General features: G+C 31.0%; 1 protein-coding gene across 1 annotated transcript in view; it reads right to left on the bottom strand.

Annotated features, from left to right (window-relative positions):
• The window catches only part of LOC134690743 (syndecan-3-like), a 44,154-nt gene extending 28,610 nt beyond the window's left edge, over positions 1-15,544 (bottom strand). Inside the window, exon 1 of the mRNA XM_063550794.1 lies at positions 15,245-15,544. Coding sequence (XP_063406864.1) covers positions 15,245-15,319 — 75 coding nt within the window. The 5' untranslated portion in view covers positions 15,320-15,544. The remainder of the gene's footprint in view (positions 1-15,244) is intronic.

Genomic DNA, 15,544 nt, shown 5'->3' with positions numbered 1-15,544 from the left:
AGTCTACCCTAAACAATAAAATAAAATGACATTAAAACGATTACAACTATTAACCTCTGATACACAAGCAAACAATCCCATTTAAACCCTGCCACAAGTCTTCAAAACAACGATCCCTATCTATATTTATCTATAAAACCTATCTGTCGGGCAATAAAACAACAAGGCTTCATCTTACGCCTTGTAAAATATGCAAACATTGCATACAGTACTTGTAAACAATATCATAATGTGATTCTAGGGGACAAAAACAATGTAACAATTCATCAGGTCTCTAGTTTTGTAATAAAATATCCACCATGTTATAAAAGCCATCAAGTCTATCCTTGAAAATTTACTTTGGGTAGCCAACCGTTTACGAAGTTATTTGAACAAAGAACTCGTGGCTGCCTTTGTAAAGTTATAACCTAAATAGTCCTCTCAGGTAAAAACTTTACAGGTATATCATTTCAATGTATCGTATACAACATCAATAATTTGACATTTTAGCCGAGGGTACGTTATTGTCCAACCAAACTTCAATAAAGCTCATATTAAATCTTATTGACGTATAATACAATGTATATAAATTCTATTTACAACTTTTTATTTTAAAATTCAAGCATTACTCAGTGAAAAGTAAAATATCATAAATCCACCATACATGTATATGTACTGTGGATTTACTTGTTTCATATATAATACAGGTTCAAATTAAGATTTTATGCCGAAGAGTTTGCAAAAAGTGTCAGTCCTCAGGATTTCACTACCAAAATTTTGCATAGGACTGACACAATTTTAGTATTTTTCAATAGATTAATAGTGAGGACCAGCAGATTTTCGTCAAGGACCACCAGGGGAAAAAAGATTTCGCGAACTCTGTTATGGAAACGTTATTTCGTTATGCCCAAAGACCTAAACTGTACACTATTTACAAATATCTTTCTTATATATATATATGTGTGTCTTAACAAAGTTTTACAAATATCTTTCTTATATATATATATATATGTGTCTTAACAAAGTTTTACAAATTCTTACTACTTCAAATATAATTTTTTACTTGATACTTAGTCTGGGGCATGGGATGCAGACTGATACATATTTTGTGAAAACACTTTAATTCTGGGACTGATTCACCTAAAGTTACGAAATCTCCAGAAATTAGTTAAACACGATTAATAATGAATCTATTTCTTCATTGAACGTGTCAACTTAAATGTTAAGGACAGTGCACGGACAGTACAAATCACAAAAATCTATATTAATAGCAGTTATAATTATTGATAGGGAACTTCGTGATATTCTGTAAGTGGTAGATAAGTGTAATATTAAACAATACATGTAAAATATAACACTAACTACAGATTTAAATTTGACAAAAGCAGTACATGGTTGTTTAATATTATGATTGCTATTTTTGTCTATCAGAATAACTTTCAATTTATAAGCACAATATATACAATGTACCGAGTTTAGATTCAGATTTCCAGAAAAGTAAAGTGGTCTAACAGGTTTCTCAACCTAAAATGTTTCAAAGGACAAACACAATTTTGGTATCAGAACTTCAGAAGTATAAGAAACAATGGTGAGGACCAGCAGGTGTATTATGAGATTTATTGACCATTTTTCCTTGACGTCCAGTGACAAACATTTCAAGGAAAATTAACAAATTAGGGATAACAGTGTTCTTCCCTGGACCTTTTAGCATTGATGGTTTTCTGAATGTGATGCTATCTAAGAATTGATTTTCATATAGATTGTGTTATGGATGTGAACTTTTAATTTTTAGAAACATGATGGTATTTCAAATTTCCTCTTCAACCAGGATGCTTTATGAAATATCTGGGAAGAGCACTGAAATTACTGTAACTATTTTTTAGGGGAGGGGGAGAGTAGTCAATACTTTTGATTATCATTGTAAAAAGAGTGTATGTTTGGCAAGGACAACAGATCACCTATGGATATGAAATAAATAATGTAAACAGATAGGATCATCTTATCTAATTGTCAACAACATTTCACCCACTCCATCCTCAAGTATCTTCAGGACATATTGTACATAGTCATTCATAGTCAGATATTTCTGCAAGAGCTTTATTTTTACATGTAAAATCACTAAACATATACCCCTCCTTGATTTGATATTTAAGAATGATAAGAATCAAAGACAAGAAAAACATCAAATTAAAACCTCTTCATTTGACTTGGATTTGATTTGCGAAATTTTAATTAAAAAATAAACAACTTTATGAATCAAAATACAGGGAAGTAACAAAGTGAAACAGTGTCAAATCAGAGTATCTCTTTTCCTTATAACCTAATTGTTTCACTAGGTCAGGGGTATAGTTAATGAAATGTATGGGAACAAATAAAATAACCTTTAAATAAATCAGCTTAAAATAAATGGGAAACTACATGTATGTGTTTTCATGAAAATTAACATGATTGCTAAAGAGAAACTTTCAAGGAGATCAAGCAATTACAAGCCCTTGGCCAGCCAGTTAATACCAGATTTATCAAAATGAACTTTATAATTAAACTTTTACAAAACAATCCATATATGGTAATGTGTAAATTATCCAACATGTTATGAAATCATTTACATGTAGGTTATAAAGTAAGTTTGACAGCTAAACTATCAACACATCACATTTCTCATGGCCTTTCAACACCCTGACAAAAAAGAACAAAGAGGGGCACACTGAAGGATAAAATGTACAAATTTGTAATCATTCTTAAATTTTTAGCTTCCAGAGGGCAATCTTTCCAACATGTACAGTATAAAATCTTGCATGTTATACTTTCTTAACCATCATACCATGTGAGCTCAGAAATTTTGATTCAGTGTGAATTAATTTGATTAAGAACATGGAATATTCTTAATGACATGTTCTATTTCATGAAAATATATAGATCAAAGGAGTACTGTAAAACTAAAATCAGGTGTCAATAAAAATGTCAGTAAACAATGCAAGTACCTTATAAATTTGAAATGCACTCATTTCAATTTAGGATGGGTTTTCATAATGAATATCTGGTCAGCTTGAATGCTCAGTATTAAAATCTATTGCCAACCAATGTTAAAATGAGCATAATTTACTGCAAAGCCCTTTTACTAGGCACAGCCTAGACCAGAGGTGGAACTTAAAATTTTCTACAAGATGAGAATGGCACATACCACACAACAATCATATAGTGGTCTCAGACATCATAATTTTCAATTTATCTATTTTCAAAAATTTGGAAAATGCATTTACACTGCAATAAACAATGGCACAGAAGATACAGACTTGTCACAGACAAGTGATTGTATCTTTGCAATGGATGTAACAAAACCATGGGTTAACAACCTTGAACTTATACCAACAGCATGAGCTATCAGACAAACACAACATAAATATTATGATTCATATCAGAACTGGACAAGATCATTCTAATTTGACCTTACTTACAAATCAATATAGAGATCATACAATCCATTTATATATGAAAATTTAAACATACAGCGGTCAGTATCAGAATACAAATCCTCTATCCTTAAAGACCAAACAGTTTACTAATATATATATATATATACATCATTTGAACATAACACTTTGTCAAGGCAAATAGTATTACGAGAGAATTTCCTGGATTTTGGATAGATTTTTCTGCACTTTGATGATAGATTAATATATATATGTATCAGATTATTACTAAATTTCGACAAGACTTGTTCAGGTGGCAGAATAGAGACCAGAAGAAAATAAATCATCTTCAATAAATAGAATAAAAGAAGATGTGATATGACTGCCAATGAGACAACTCTCCTCAAGACTTAGAGACCACAATTGCAATGACACAGATTATTAACAACTAGCAGAAAATAAAACCAACAGAGAACTTCCTCAGTAACATTTCAAATCAAAACAATTAAGATTCTCTAAAGTGCATTTACATGAAAAACACAACAAATTCCATTCATAAACAAAAGTTAAATGATTTATAGAAACAGTTGTTTTTGCATTAAAACATCCTTTTATTCCCTGTTTACACCTTTAATAACCCAGTATTAAAACAGTAAGACTCTTATGAAGATGCAGTTTGTGGATGATTTATATTTACAATAAGAAAGTTACACCACACTTCAAAGTGCTCAGTGATGAGATGGATCATATGTAACTCAATATCCTATCATGACACTTAAGACTGGTAATAGCCTCATCAAGAAGTGATTATGTATCTTAGTCTCCATGTATCAAAACATCAGATGACAAAGTCTAAAATTTTGAACATTGTACATGTATAATAATGTCATATTATCCATACATGTATTATATCTTTGGACATGCATACATGTATGCAATGAATCTGAATTATGTAAATAATTTGATTGTTTAATTTAGGTATAAAGGGGGAGATGGGAGTATGAGAAGGCAACAATAAGACAAAATGGGAATGGGTCTGTAGTTTCAGCGAAAGAAGATTTTTGTAAAAGTTAACAACTATAGAAGACAATGACAAACGCCAATTGATTAGAAAAGCTCATTTGACTCTTTCAGGCCAGATTAGAAAAGCTCATTTGACTCTTTCAGGCCAGATTAGAAAAGCTCATTTGACTCTTTCAGGCCAGATTAGAAAAGCTCATTTGACTCTTTCAGGCTAGATTAGAAAAGCTCATTTGACTCTTTCAGGCTAGATTAGAAAAGCTCATTTGACTCTTTCAGGCCAGATTAGAAAAGCTCATTTGACTCTTTCAGGCCAGATTAGAAAAGCTCATTTGACTCTTTCAGGCCAGATTAGAAAAGCTCATTTGACTCTTTCAGGCCAGATTAGAAAAGCTCATTTGACTCTTTCAGGCCAGATTAGAAAAGCTCATTTGACTCTTTCAGGCCAGATTAGAAAAGCTCATTTGACTCTTTCAGGCCAGATTAGAAAAGCTCATTTGACTCTTTCAGGCTAGATTAGAAAAGCTCATTTGACTCTTTCAGGCCAGATTAGAAAAGCTCATTTGACTCTTCCAGGCCAGATGAGTTAAAAAGTTGAAGTTGATATATAAGAATTGGTAATACAGTTCTGTCTAGCAACAGGTCAAATTACAGTCACAGAACACAAGAATCTGAAAGTGACTAAGGTACATAACATTTATAAACCAAAGGAAGTAAAATGTCATGTTTTGGACTGATACATTTTTTTGTACTATATCTTATAAATGTATAACATTTTCTATGAATGGCTAATATAATTTACTCTCGATATTACATCAAAGCTATTCCCACCTACAATTATTCTATCCTCAAGGCATAGACATATATATTTATTGCTAAATATACAAATTACATTCCAAAAGAAAATATGACTTTTACCTTAATAAAGGTTGAGACAAGGTCAATAAAATTACTTCATTTAGGACCTGAGATTTGAAGGAGGATGACCACAAAGTTCATGCAACATTTTGTCGTGTGGGGCCTTTTTAAGGGCATACGATACAGTTACAGGGGAGGTAATGACGTTGCTAACGTAAAATGTTATTTTCGCGACGTCAAACTGTGACATATTGGGAAAAGATGCATTTTTTGACTGATTTTTATCATTCAAACTGATTTAATTTGAAAACGAGTTCATGGACCCCTATTTTTCAAAACAGCAATTTGTTGCAATTTGCAGGGAGATTATGTGACCAAAATTTTATAAAACTGTAAATAGAGGATTTTTTTTAATTTTGATAAACATGCAGCAAAAAATGACGTAATTTCCTCAATTCATGAACATTTGATAAATATGAGTTATTTCTGAATAATTCTTATATCATTTGCATATCTGTAAATACTTGAATTGGATTGGTCAAGTAGATTTTTTTTCTTGGTTTACACTTCGATAAACCATGTTTCAGAAACTACTTTTGTAATCTATTCATGCGCAATACACATTCTTGCAGGGATATTAAGATTTTCAGCAAGTTGAGATTATAAAACAATTGCATAACAGTTTTTTCTATTCTAATGCATACATAACAAAAAAAAAGAAATATAATAAATGCAATAAAGCTTCGAAAATATATAAAAATAAAATTCAAATAAAATTCCGGGAAATTTCGCGTATTATTTGGCGAATTTACGTCATGGCAAAACACGACGTCATACGATTGAAAACTTTCAGACGGAAGATTATTTCGTTACTTTTACGCTTCAAATTCGGATAGTATCTAATTAAAATGAAGTTTTTGAGGTAGGTGCTAGTTCATTTTGGATTCTGCTGCATTTATCGAACATTTAATTTCTAAGAAAGTCAAGATGGCGGCGTTACTCCTTAGTTACGACATGTCATTGTGCTTCTGATGGTACATATAGTAGCCATCACAGTAATAATGTAAATAAATAATCGCGTATGTTTGGCTGAAGAATTATAAGGATTAAACACATTTTTTCTAGAGGTTATTGATGTGTAAACCGGGTCTCCAACTCACAAACTTAACATAAAAGTCCTTCGGACTTTTATTCAGTTTGTGAGTTAACCGCCCCGGTTTACACATCAATAACCTCTAGAAAAAATGTGTTTAATCCTATAATAAAAAATGCATAATTTTTTAGGATACTTATAAAATACAGAAATTACCGATTATTTAACAAAAAACAATTTGTGTTTATCTTTTATAACAAAAAAGTTATGTCTTTCTTTCGAAAAAGAAATTACGGCCACAAATCTTAATTTTGAGCAAATATATACAAAATTTCGACCTCATTTTACTCAAAAAGTAGCACATGAAGGTATATTTTTTATTACATATTTGATTTAATCAGGTAAAAAATAGCCTGTATGCAAATTTTCACGAACTTGTAAATACAGAATCAAAACTGTATCGTATGCCCTTAATAATTGTACCTGATGACTATGTACTACAGTATGGACTTTAATCATTGTTGAAGGTTTTAAATTGATCTAAAACTGCTTCTTCATCTAGATCTACATTATTTCATATAGGGCCTAAGATTTGTAGGAGGAGGACTCCAATTTGGCCCAAAATCCTTGCAATGTTTTGTCAAGTAGTGGCCTTTTAAGGTAGCTTACTATATATACGTCATAAATTTTGATCATTGTTGAAGGTCTTACATTGATCTAAAGCTGCTTCTTCAAATGCATCAATTGGTCACTGGTAGATAGTTTTCTCATTGTCATTCACACTACATCTTGTGTCGTGACTTTTCCACAGTCAATACACAAACATACAAACCCTGAACTCTTTTATAAAAACATAAATACACAAAACAAGATAGTTTTACTCAAATTCCAACATATTTCATTCGAAAATGAAAGAGAAATCAAAACTATAATCACATAAAAAGGACCTAAGAATTCTCATTATTTATAGCGAACAACTTATAGATTATATCATGGCCCCCAGTACAAAGGTGTACCTGTAATTAGACCTACGTAAACATCTGCAAAACATATATAACACACCTGGGCATTATAATAATCTGACTATCTACATGGAAAACATGTACATGTAAATGTTACCTCAATTCTTACTCAAGTTGGAAACTTAAAATACTTTCACTTCAATCATGATAATGTATGATTTCTTAAACCAATTTAAAGATGAATTTATGTTTTTTTTTTATCACAGTTGATGACTGAAGAAAAGAATTGGCACACTATACATGCTATATGAATGGACAATATTTCAAAAATAATTCTTAAAAAAAACACCATCTATTTCGAACTGATGAACTTGTTTACTTAAATTCACAACCTTTTGAGACCCTATAGCGAATTAATACAAATTATTATTATTAGTGAAAACTTTATTTATTGATTGTTCAAGTTGGTGTTTAATGCCCCTCTTAGCACTATTGAATTGGCTATATTGTGACTGATGGTCAGTTTCTATTCAGAAGGCAAACTTTTATCCAAATTGGAAGTAGATCTGGCAATTTTTTTTATTTGATATACATATAGCTATAGAGGGACTGAAAGACAAAAACATTATTTCCTGGTGTGGGTTTTAGAATTTATCACAAGGACAATGTCTCAATGCCTTTATCGACCTTGGCTACTATTAATTCTCGACTATGAAGTAATTTAAAAGTAAATGAATAATTAAAACAAATTTATACTACATTGTAGATGTTCCTCTAGATCTATGTTCGTGTTTACATCTCTTCAATTCTCTATACAGTTAATTAACCAAATTAGAAGTCTGTAAAAACAATTATCAACAAACGTTTTCATTTATCATCCACCCCCCTCCAATGCACTACATCAGCGACCTTGAATGACCTTTACCATTGCACCATTAACAACATGAGATATTGTTTGCCGTATTTTCCCGTTTTATCTCCAATACTTACATACATTGTATGCAATTTAGATAATGCTTGATAATGTATGATACCCAAACTAACATGTGGCAATCATTATACTTCTTCTGAAGAATTACGCAACTAGGAGGGAAATTCTTTTCCGTCATAAATTTAACATAATCCTTTAAACGAGCATAGCTCTCACTTAGGGGATGTACTTTTCAAGGTTTCTGCAGTAAATTAGATGAGCGAAAAAACAAAGGTGCCTTCAAAACTCAAAACTCAAAGAGAGAGTCCTGGCAATATAATGATGGCAAAATAGGAATATGGTTAATAGACAAACAAGTCCATCGAACACTACATGTACATAGAAAACAAAACACTGAGGTACATAAACATGGTGTGATCTCAGGTGTTTAAAAGTATTGCAATAAAACATATGTCCAAGATGATGTCTGTCTAAAGCAAAAAAAGATCCTCTGCCTTGATCTTTCAAAGAAAAACAAAGGTCCAAAAACCTGATATAACATGAACAGTTGCGCATTGAAACTAAAAAAGTCAAATGTTTTAATTAACATACATTTGTAAATATGTAACATTTCATATAAAGTGTTCAACTTTAATATAACATATTTGATTCTTCTGGTGTTTATAATTGAAATACACATGTTCATACCATACTGAGAAACAACATTGTATCTGCTAAGCAGCTTATAGTATATATCTAATCCGCCAAATGTTTTATCACCTTTATAATCTTAACAACAAATATTTTATCTTCATACTTATCTTTTTCAAAAATACTATTTGTTTTTTGTTCTTTTGACTGATTTGCAGCAAATGTAAATAAGACTATCACACCTATTCCATGCACACACTTATTCAACCCATCTGTTTTTATCATAAACAAATAAACACTTAACAGTCATAAAATATACAAAGCACTTCTCTTTTACAAGCAGTGTTATGGTTCAGTGTTATGGTATATCAATTTAGGTCAATAACACATGTGTGACTTATGAATATGTTAATCAGTACTGCATCATTTGCATTTTCCCATCAACAAAGAAAGTCAGGGTACAGGGAGAGTTAGGATACAGGGCAAGTCGTCAGGGGTCAGGGCAAAAGCTATAGGCAAGTCAGGGTACAAGGCAAGTCGTCAGGGCAATTCAGGTACAGCCAATACAGGGCAAGTTAGGGTACAGGGCAAGTCAGGATTCAGGGCAAGTCGTCAGGGGTCATGGTACAGGAGGAGTTAGGGTACCAGGCAAGTCAGGATACAGGGCAATCAGGGTATAGGGCAAGTCAGGGTGCAGAGCAAGTCAGGTAGGATACAGGGCAAGTCTAGTTTAAGTAGAGTTTACATCTCATGGATGCTTTCAAAATAAAGAAGTAGTGTACATGCAAAATTGCATATATATATATACCTTGTGTTGTGATACAGAAGATAATCTAAAAAGTCCAAAAGTTTGTTGTACAATCATGTCACTAAAAATAAGTCAGAGAATGCTCAATCCTTTTTTTAAACATTTTATACCATTGCTGTGTCTATCAAAACTTTTAAGACTCCTCTATAACATCTTAATGATTGTAAAAGTTACATGTAAAATGTCAGCCATGTATTTGAAAAGAAACTGAGAAGAAGGCCAATGGACAAAATGTCTTGAAAATTGGTTTAATACTTAAATAATTTAAAAAGACTGTCAGACGTCAGGGTAATTGTTTACTGAGAAAAAAAAGAACTTATATACCCTCTTTTTGTTATAATTTGATGTTCAAATACAAAAGTAATTTTCCCTCCCTCTTGACACTAAATAACCATGAAATTTTCTGTGACACCACGTTCAGCTTTTCAGATTATTTCCACTTATTATAATACAGGTTCACGTCTGACAACATGACAATACCACCACAATCTCTTCAAAACAAATCAATTTATTTTTAAAATGACTGTTTGAAGACCGAACCAATTCAATTATATCTAAATTAACATTGAAAACCTACGGAATGTGATTGTATTTCAACTCTGCTGGGCTTTAATCCTGAATGCGCTCCACATTCTATGACATTAAAACTCATAATTAACATGAATTTGAGATTACAATGTATAAGATACGATTCAGGCTGCAATTATTTTATGAAATGAGCACAAATAACAATAAGGTTGTAACAATTTTTCAATTTAGTGGCCATGTAGAAAAAAATATGTTTCCATTTTTTAAAGTTTCTAATTGCTTTGGATAAACTTGAGTAGCAGTGAAGCGACCGTTTATTAGATGAGAATACAAAGCAATAGTGTGTACACATAAGTACATATACGCTGCACTGCCTGAACCTAAATCATATGTAGTCGTTCACAGAATTTCCTTTCTTAAATATTCTAAGGAATAAAGATCAAGCATCCTGTGGTTAAAAACATAAATAAATTTTCTATCAATATACATGTTGTGTTTTTTAGGTTTGAAAATAACTTTTATTATTAATAATTTAACATGCGTTTACATTTAAGTACTTTATCATTAGTACTTTTAAACACAAAGTTCTTTTCATTCATAAGCCATTTAAAAACATGACAGAAAAAATATTGTATTATATAACAAAGGATGTCTGTTTGCTACAAGACATATTAAAACGTTATTATAATGTTTCAGTTATCTGAGAATACTTCACTGTTAATGTTAAAAATTCAAATCAAAAATTTAAAATGTGATAAGTGTCTCGAGTTTCAAGACACTGTTTTTCAGAGCATCTCAATTGTAAGGCTAAATACAGTGGCAGATCAAGAACTTTTCATAAGGGGGGCCAGCTGACTGACTTAAGGTTCATGCTTCAGTGATTCCCTATATAATCAACCAAATTTTTTCCCATGAAAGGGGCCTGGGCTCCTGGATCCGCCTATAAAATAATTAAAAGTTAAAAGACAAATAGTTGGAATCATTTCGTACATTTTAGGTCGCTCATAAACTTTAGAATACGATTTTAATATGGTTGATGTAAACATCATTTTCCATAATATATAATTTAACATCAGATCAACCAGTTCCCCTCAGATCATGTTCCAGTATATTAGGTGACTTGTAAGAAACCCCCTCTTGACAAAACACTGTAAAAAGATCATAAATTTGGATAATACAGAGCCATGTGCATCTGTACACAGTAATAAATTATTCCCCGACTTGACACAGGCACAAAGATCTATCATGCAATGTTCTCCCTGCAATCTTATGTAACACCCATGTACTTTATTTTTTACAGTTGTGCTTACCCAAGAGATTTCTGTTTTATAATTTTATAGATGTTGGCCCAGGCTATCTATAATACACATGTATTTGAAAACTTTAACAACCTTTGACATATATATATCTTAAACTTACTGGTATTTGAAATAGTGTTTGAGTGTGTGAAAGGGGGAGGGGAATAAACTATATTTATATTAACTACATTGCACATCAACCCATTTTGGGGGTGGTTAATCCAATATTTGAATTCAAAAATTGTCATGGGTTTCGCATTTTTTTTCCCCAAGCAAACCATTCTTGGAAAAAAGCAAAACAAAGCATTTATGAGATAACACACCATTTATCCTTGTAGTAGATATTTATATACATGTATCCTTTAAAAACATGTTTAAAAGAGGGATGAAAGATACCAGAGGGACAGTCAAACTCATAAATTGAAAATAAACTGACAACGCCATACTAGCTCAAAAAGAAAAAGACAAACAATAGAACACATGACACAACAACGAAAACTCAAGAATAAGCAACATGAACCACAAGAGACAGCAAACACAAGGCAAAGGTTGAACCAATATAAAATAAAACTGATCACATCGTTGGAAAAATTATCTGTTGTCTCTTCAAATACTGACTTATCTCTGAAGACAGCAGAAATAACTTTGTAAACAATTGAAGAGATCAATAACATATGGCTTCAATATGAACCAAAAAAAAAACAGCTAAAAAACTTTTTATCAAAAGATCGGAAATTAATTAACTTGAAACAATGTCTTAATGGTTTATTAAATCATGTACCACCAAAACTTCAAAGAAAAAGCGGGCTTAAACAATTTATGAAAGTTACGTAATTTTCACAGGTTGCAAAGCAGTTTTTTGGAAGTTTAATGACTTTAACACTACTTTAATTTCTGCATTGCTTTATTTAACGCCCAAAGTATCATAAAGAATGCTTCTGGTTTTCAAATTATCTTAATTAGATGAAAACACATGTATGTAAAGTGCATGTAAATGTATCAAAATATGAATGCCCTCCTAAGAGCCGTAGAAGTGAACAGCTGTCGTGAGCTGCAGGTTGCTGTATGGCCTTCAATAATGAGGTAAAGAATGTATATATGTACAATGTATTCTGCTACTCCCTGTTATATTTCAATGAATTTCACGAGGGGTCTCAGCCAGGGAATATTAGTTTTATATAGCTTAATTGTGTAACTAACTCTCTTTACATAAAGAATTATTAGTATTGCATATAAACACACCTATGTATGAATAAGTATACATACAGTATTTATTACAGTAGTGCCTCTCCCTAATTTTTATCTGACTTATTTAAATACTTTGATTTTATAAATCTTTTTAATCTTAAACATTTCATTTTTAAACAAAGATGTATTCTTTAGTCATTTAATAACAATATTTACATTACATGTTTAAACACCAAACAAATCTTGTGTCTAAAATGTAAAATTACAGTGTACATTTCATGTTTCATGTGTTGAGAAGGGGGAATTTGAAATATTACGATTTACATATATCACCCTTGGGTTTAGTGTAAGATCAAACAATGTGTTTAAGGTGTTTGGGGGCATGTAAACATCCTATTTTACAACACAGGACTTATCTTGTAGAGCTATTATACATTACACAATTGCCAATAAACACGTAACCTTTTAAGACAAGCAAGGTTAATTGAGGTTTTATATCAATCTAATTGTCTTTATGATCGTATAATTAAAATCTTTATACAATTATGACACAAGATTATTAAGTATAATATTACTTGGGTGTAATAAATGTATACCTAAATTAGGTCATTTAAGTATTGTTTAGGGTTAAAAGAATTTTTTTTTGAAATCTATTTAATTGATTGGTTTAAAAACCTTGGGGTGTTCAAGACTTTTGTATCTGACCAGATATATCTGGTAACAATATCCTTTATGTCTAGAAAAGTCATTCTGGAATCAGAATTCCTTACTCTAAATCTACTTTTGATCTAATTTTACATACATATATACATGTATGTACATGTAATCTTCCATTTTTCAACACATGGATGTAATAAAATTTATACCTAAATTGAGTCATTTAAGTATCGTTTAGCATGTTTAGGGTCAATAGGAAACGTTTTTAAATATATTTATTTGGTTTTAAAAAACCTTGGGGTATTCAAAACTTTTGTTTCTGACCGGATATATCCAGTAACAATGGAATTTATGGGGTATTTCTTTGAATTGAATATACATGTACATGAATATTGGTGTGAAATATACATGTGTAATAGGTTTCTCCTATATGTGTAGGAAAATCATTTGTGAATCAGAATTCCAATATATTTTAAATCTACCTTTCATTTAATCTTACAAATGTAATCAATCATATAGAGATTTTTTTTCATTTTCATTTAAATTGTGATCGAAGATCTGTATATATATGTTATTCTAAACTTGATAAAATGCAACGACAATTAATAATTTTGCAAAATGTTGAATATTATTATATACTAGGCAAGTTTTGTGTGTGTGATAAACAAATAAACATTGTAAATATGTACATCTGCAAGAATATTTATCTTTTCTTCATCCTAGAAATTTATTAACGACTGAATAACATTAAATTAGTTGCACATAGCATTGGTTCCTAAGCCGTTAATATGTTTTATGTTTCTATATATTGATTCTGGAAAAACACTTAAATCATGTTTTGTACTGGCTTACAGAATAAAAGCATAATTATTTTTTATCATTAGGGAGAGAAAATTCTCAGAATTGCATTTATGAATTAAGACAAAAATATGATTATGTATTTGTACAAAATGTATATGGGGTCTTAAACTTTTTAGGAAAGAGATAAGGATGACCAACCTAAAGTGATTTTCACAAAAAAACTTTTGTCTATTTATTTCAAATATTATACAGAGTGAAAGACAGAAATTATCCCCTGCTTAAATATTTCAATTGAGCACTAGTACTACATGTATACTAATAACTCTCACTGTATACGTAGAAAAGACAAAATTTGTGTTGACCATGTAAAATACATTGTAAATAAGACTGGAGTATAGATTTCCTTTCAACATCACATCCAATTAAGTTTTTAAAATTGTATCAATATTTAGAACATATTAAGGAAATTAAAATCTGGCATTTACAGTTAATTTAGTATACATGTACATGTATAAATGTATGTTATTGGTTTATTTTGGTTTTACCATGTTTACAAAGGTTTCACTTTCAACTGCTGTAACTGAAAATTTTCAACTTTGAACACCCACTCATCAAAAAGCAGTTTCCCAAATATATGAAAATCAAATACACAACCAGCAAGACGAAGAGGTCTTTGTTTTAAGATCTTATCTTATTCTAATTTCTTTTTCACTGGTGAAATGATCATCATTTAAACCTATTAACTTAGTCCATCTGTGTCTTGAATTCTCTGTATACATTTCACCCTTCAAAGCCTGGTTTTATTGAGCACATAATGCACCCATCCCTGTTGTTTTCAGGGTACAGGGACACTGAGTACACTACTAAATCATATACCACCCCATGGGTGACTCATCTAAAAATGCTTTGTTTACAGAGGGCTTGTATTTATGTGTTTATGGGACTAGTATAATAAACAATAAGGCCATTCTTGTTACATTATTTTCAAACATATTCAGTAGAATTTTAAATATAAGATCTGTCGATCCTAGTGCTCTATCTACACGTGTGTATTACATTCGTCAACATTTTTGTGTATTACCTGTTCAGAATTTGATATGGACACAAATAAAAACAGTCCACAAATTGTAATCCACATTGAACTGTGTAACTTCATCACAACGTTTATCAATAATCAGAATAAAATGATGATCCCTTGTATCTATCTCACGTAAGTATACTCCTCAATAAATCGGAAATAAACACTTATTGTTACTTGTATATATCCCCTCGACACTTCCCCCAATGGCTTCCGGAACTATTAATATTTGGTATATTCCTCCGCGATATTTTTAGAACTGCACGATTTACTCACATGTGATTCCAATTTTCTAAAATAATT

The sequence above is a fragment of the Mytilus trossulus genome, chromosome 11 (genome assembly GCF_036588685.1).
Source record: "Mytilus trossulus isolate FHL-02 chromosome 11, PNRI_Mtr1.1.1.hap1, whole genome shotgun sequence".
Classification (NCBI taxonomy): Eukaryota; Metazoa; Mollusca; class Bivalvia; order Mytilida; family Mytilidae; genus Mytilus; species Mytilus trossulus.
This window is presented reverse-complemented; position numbering and strand designations above follow the sequence as displayed.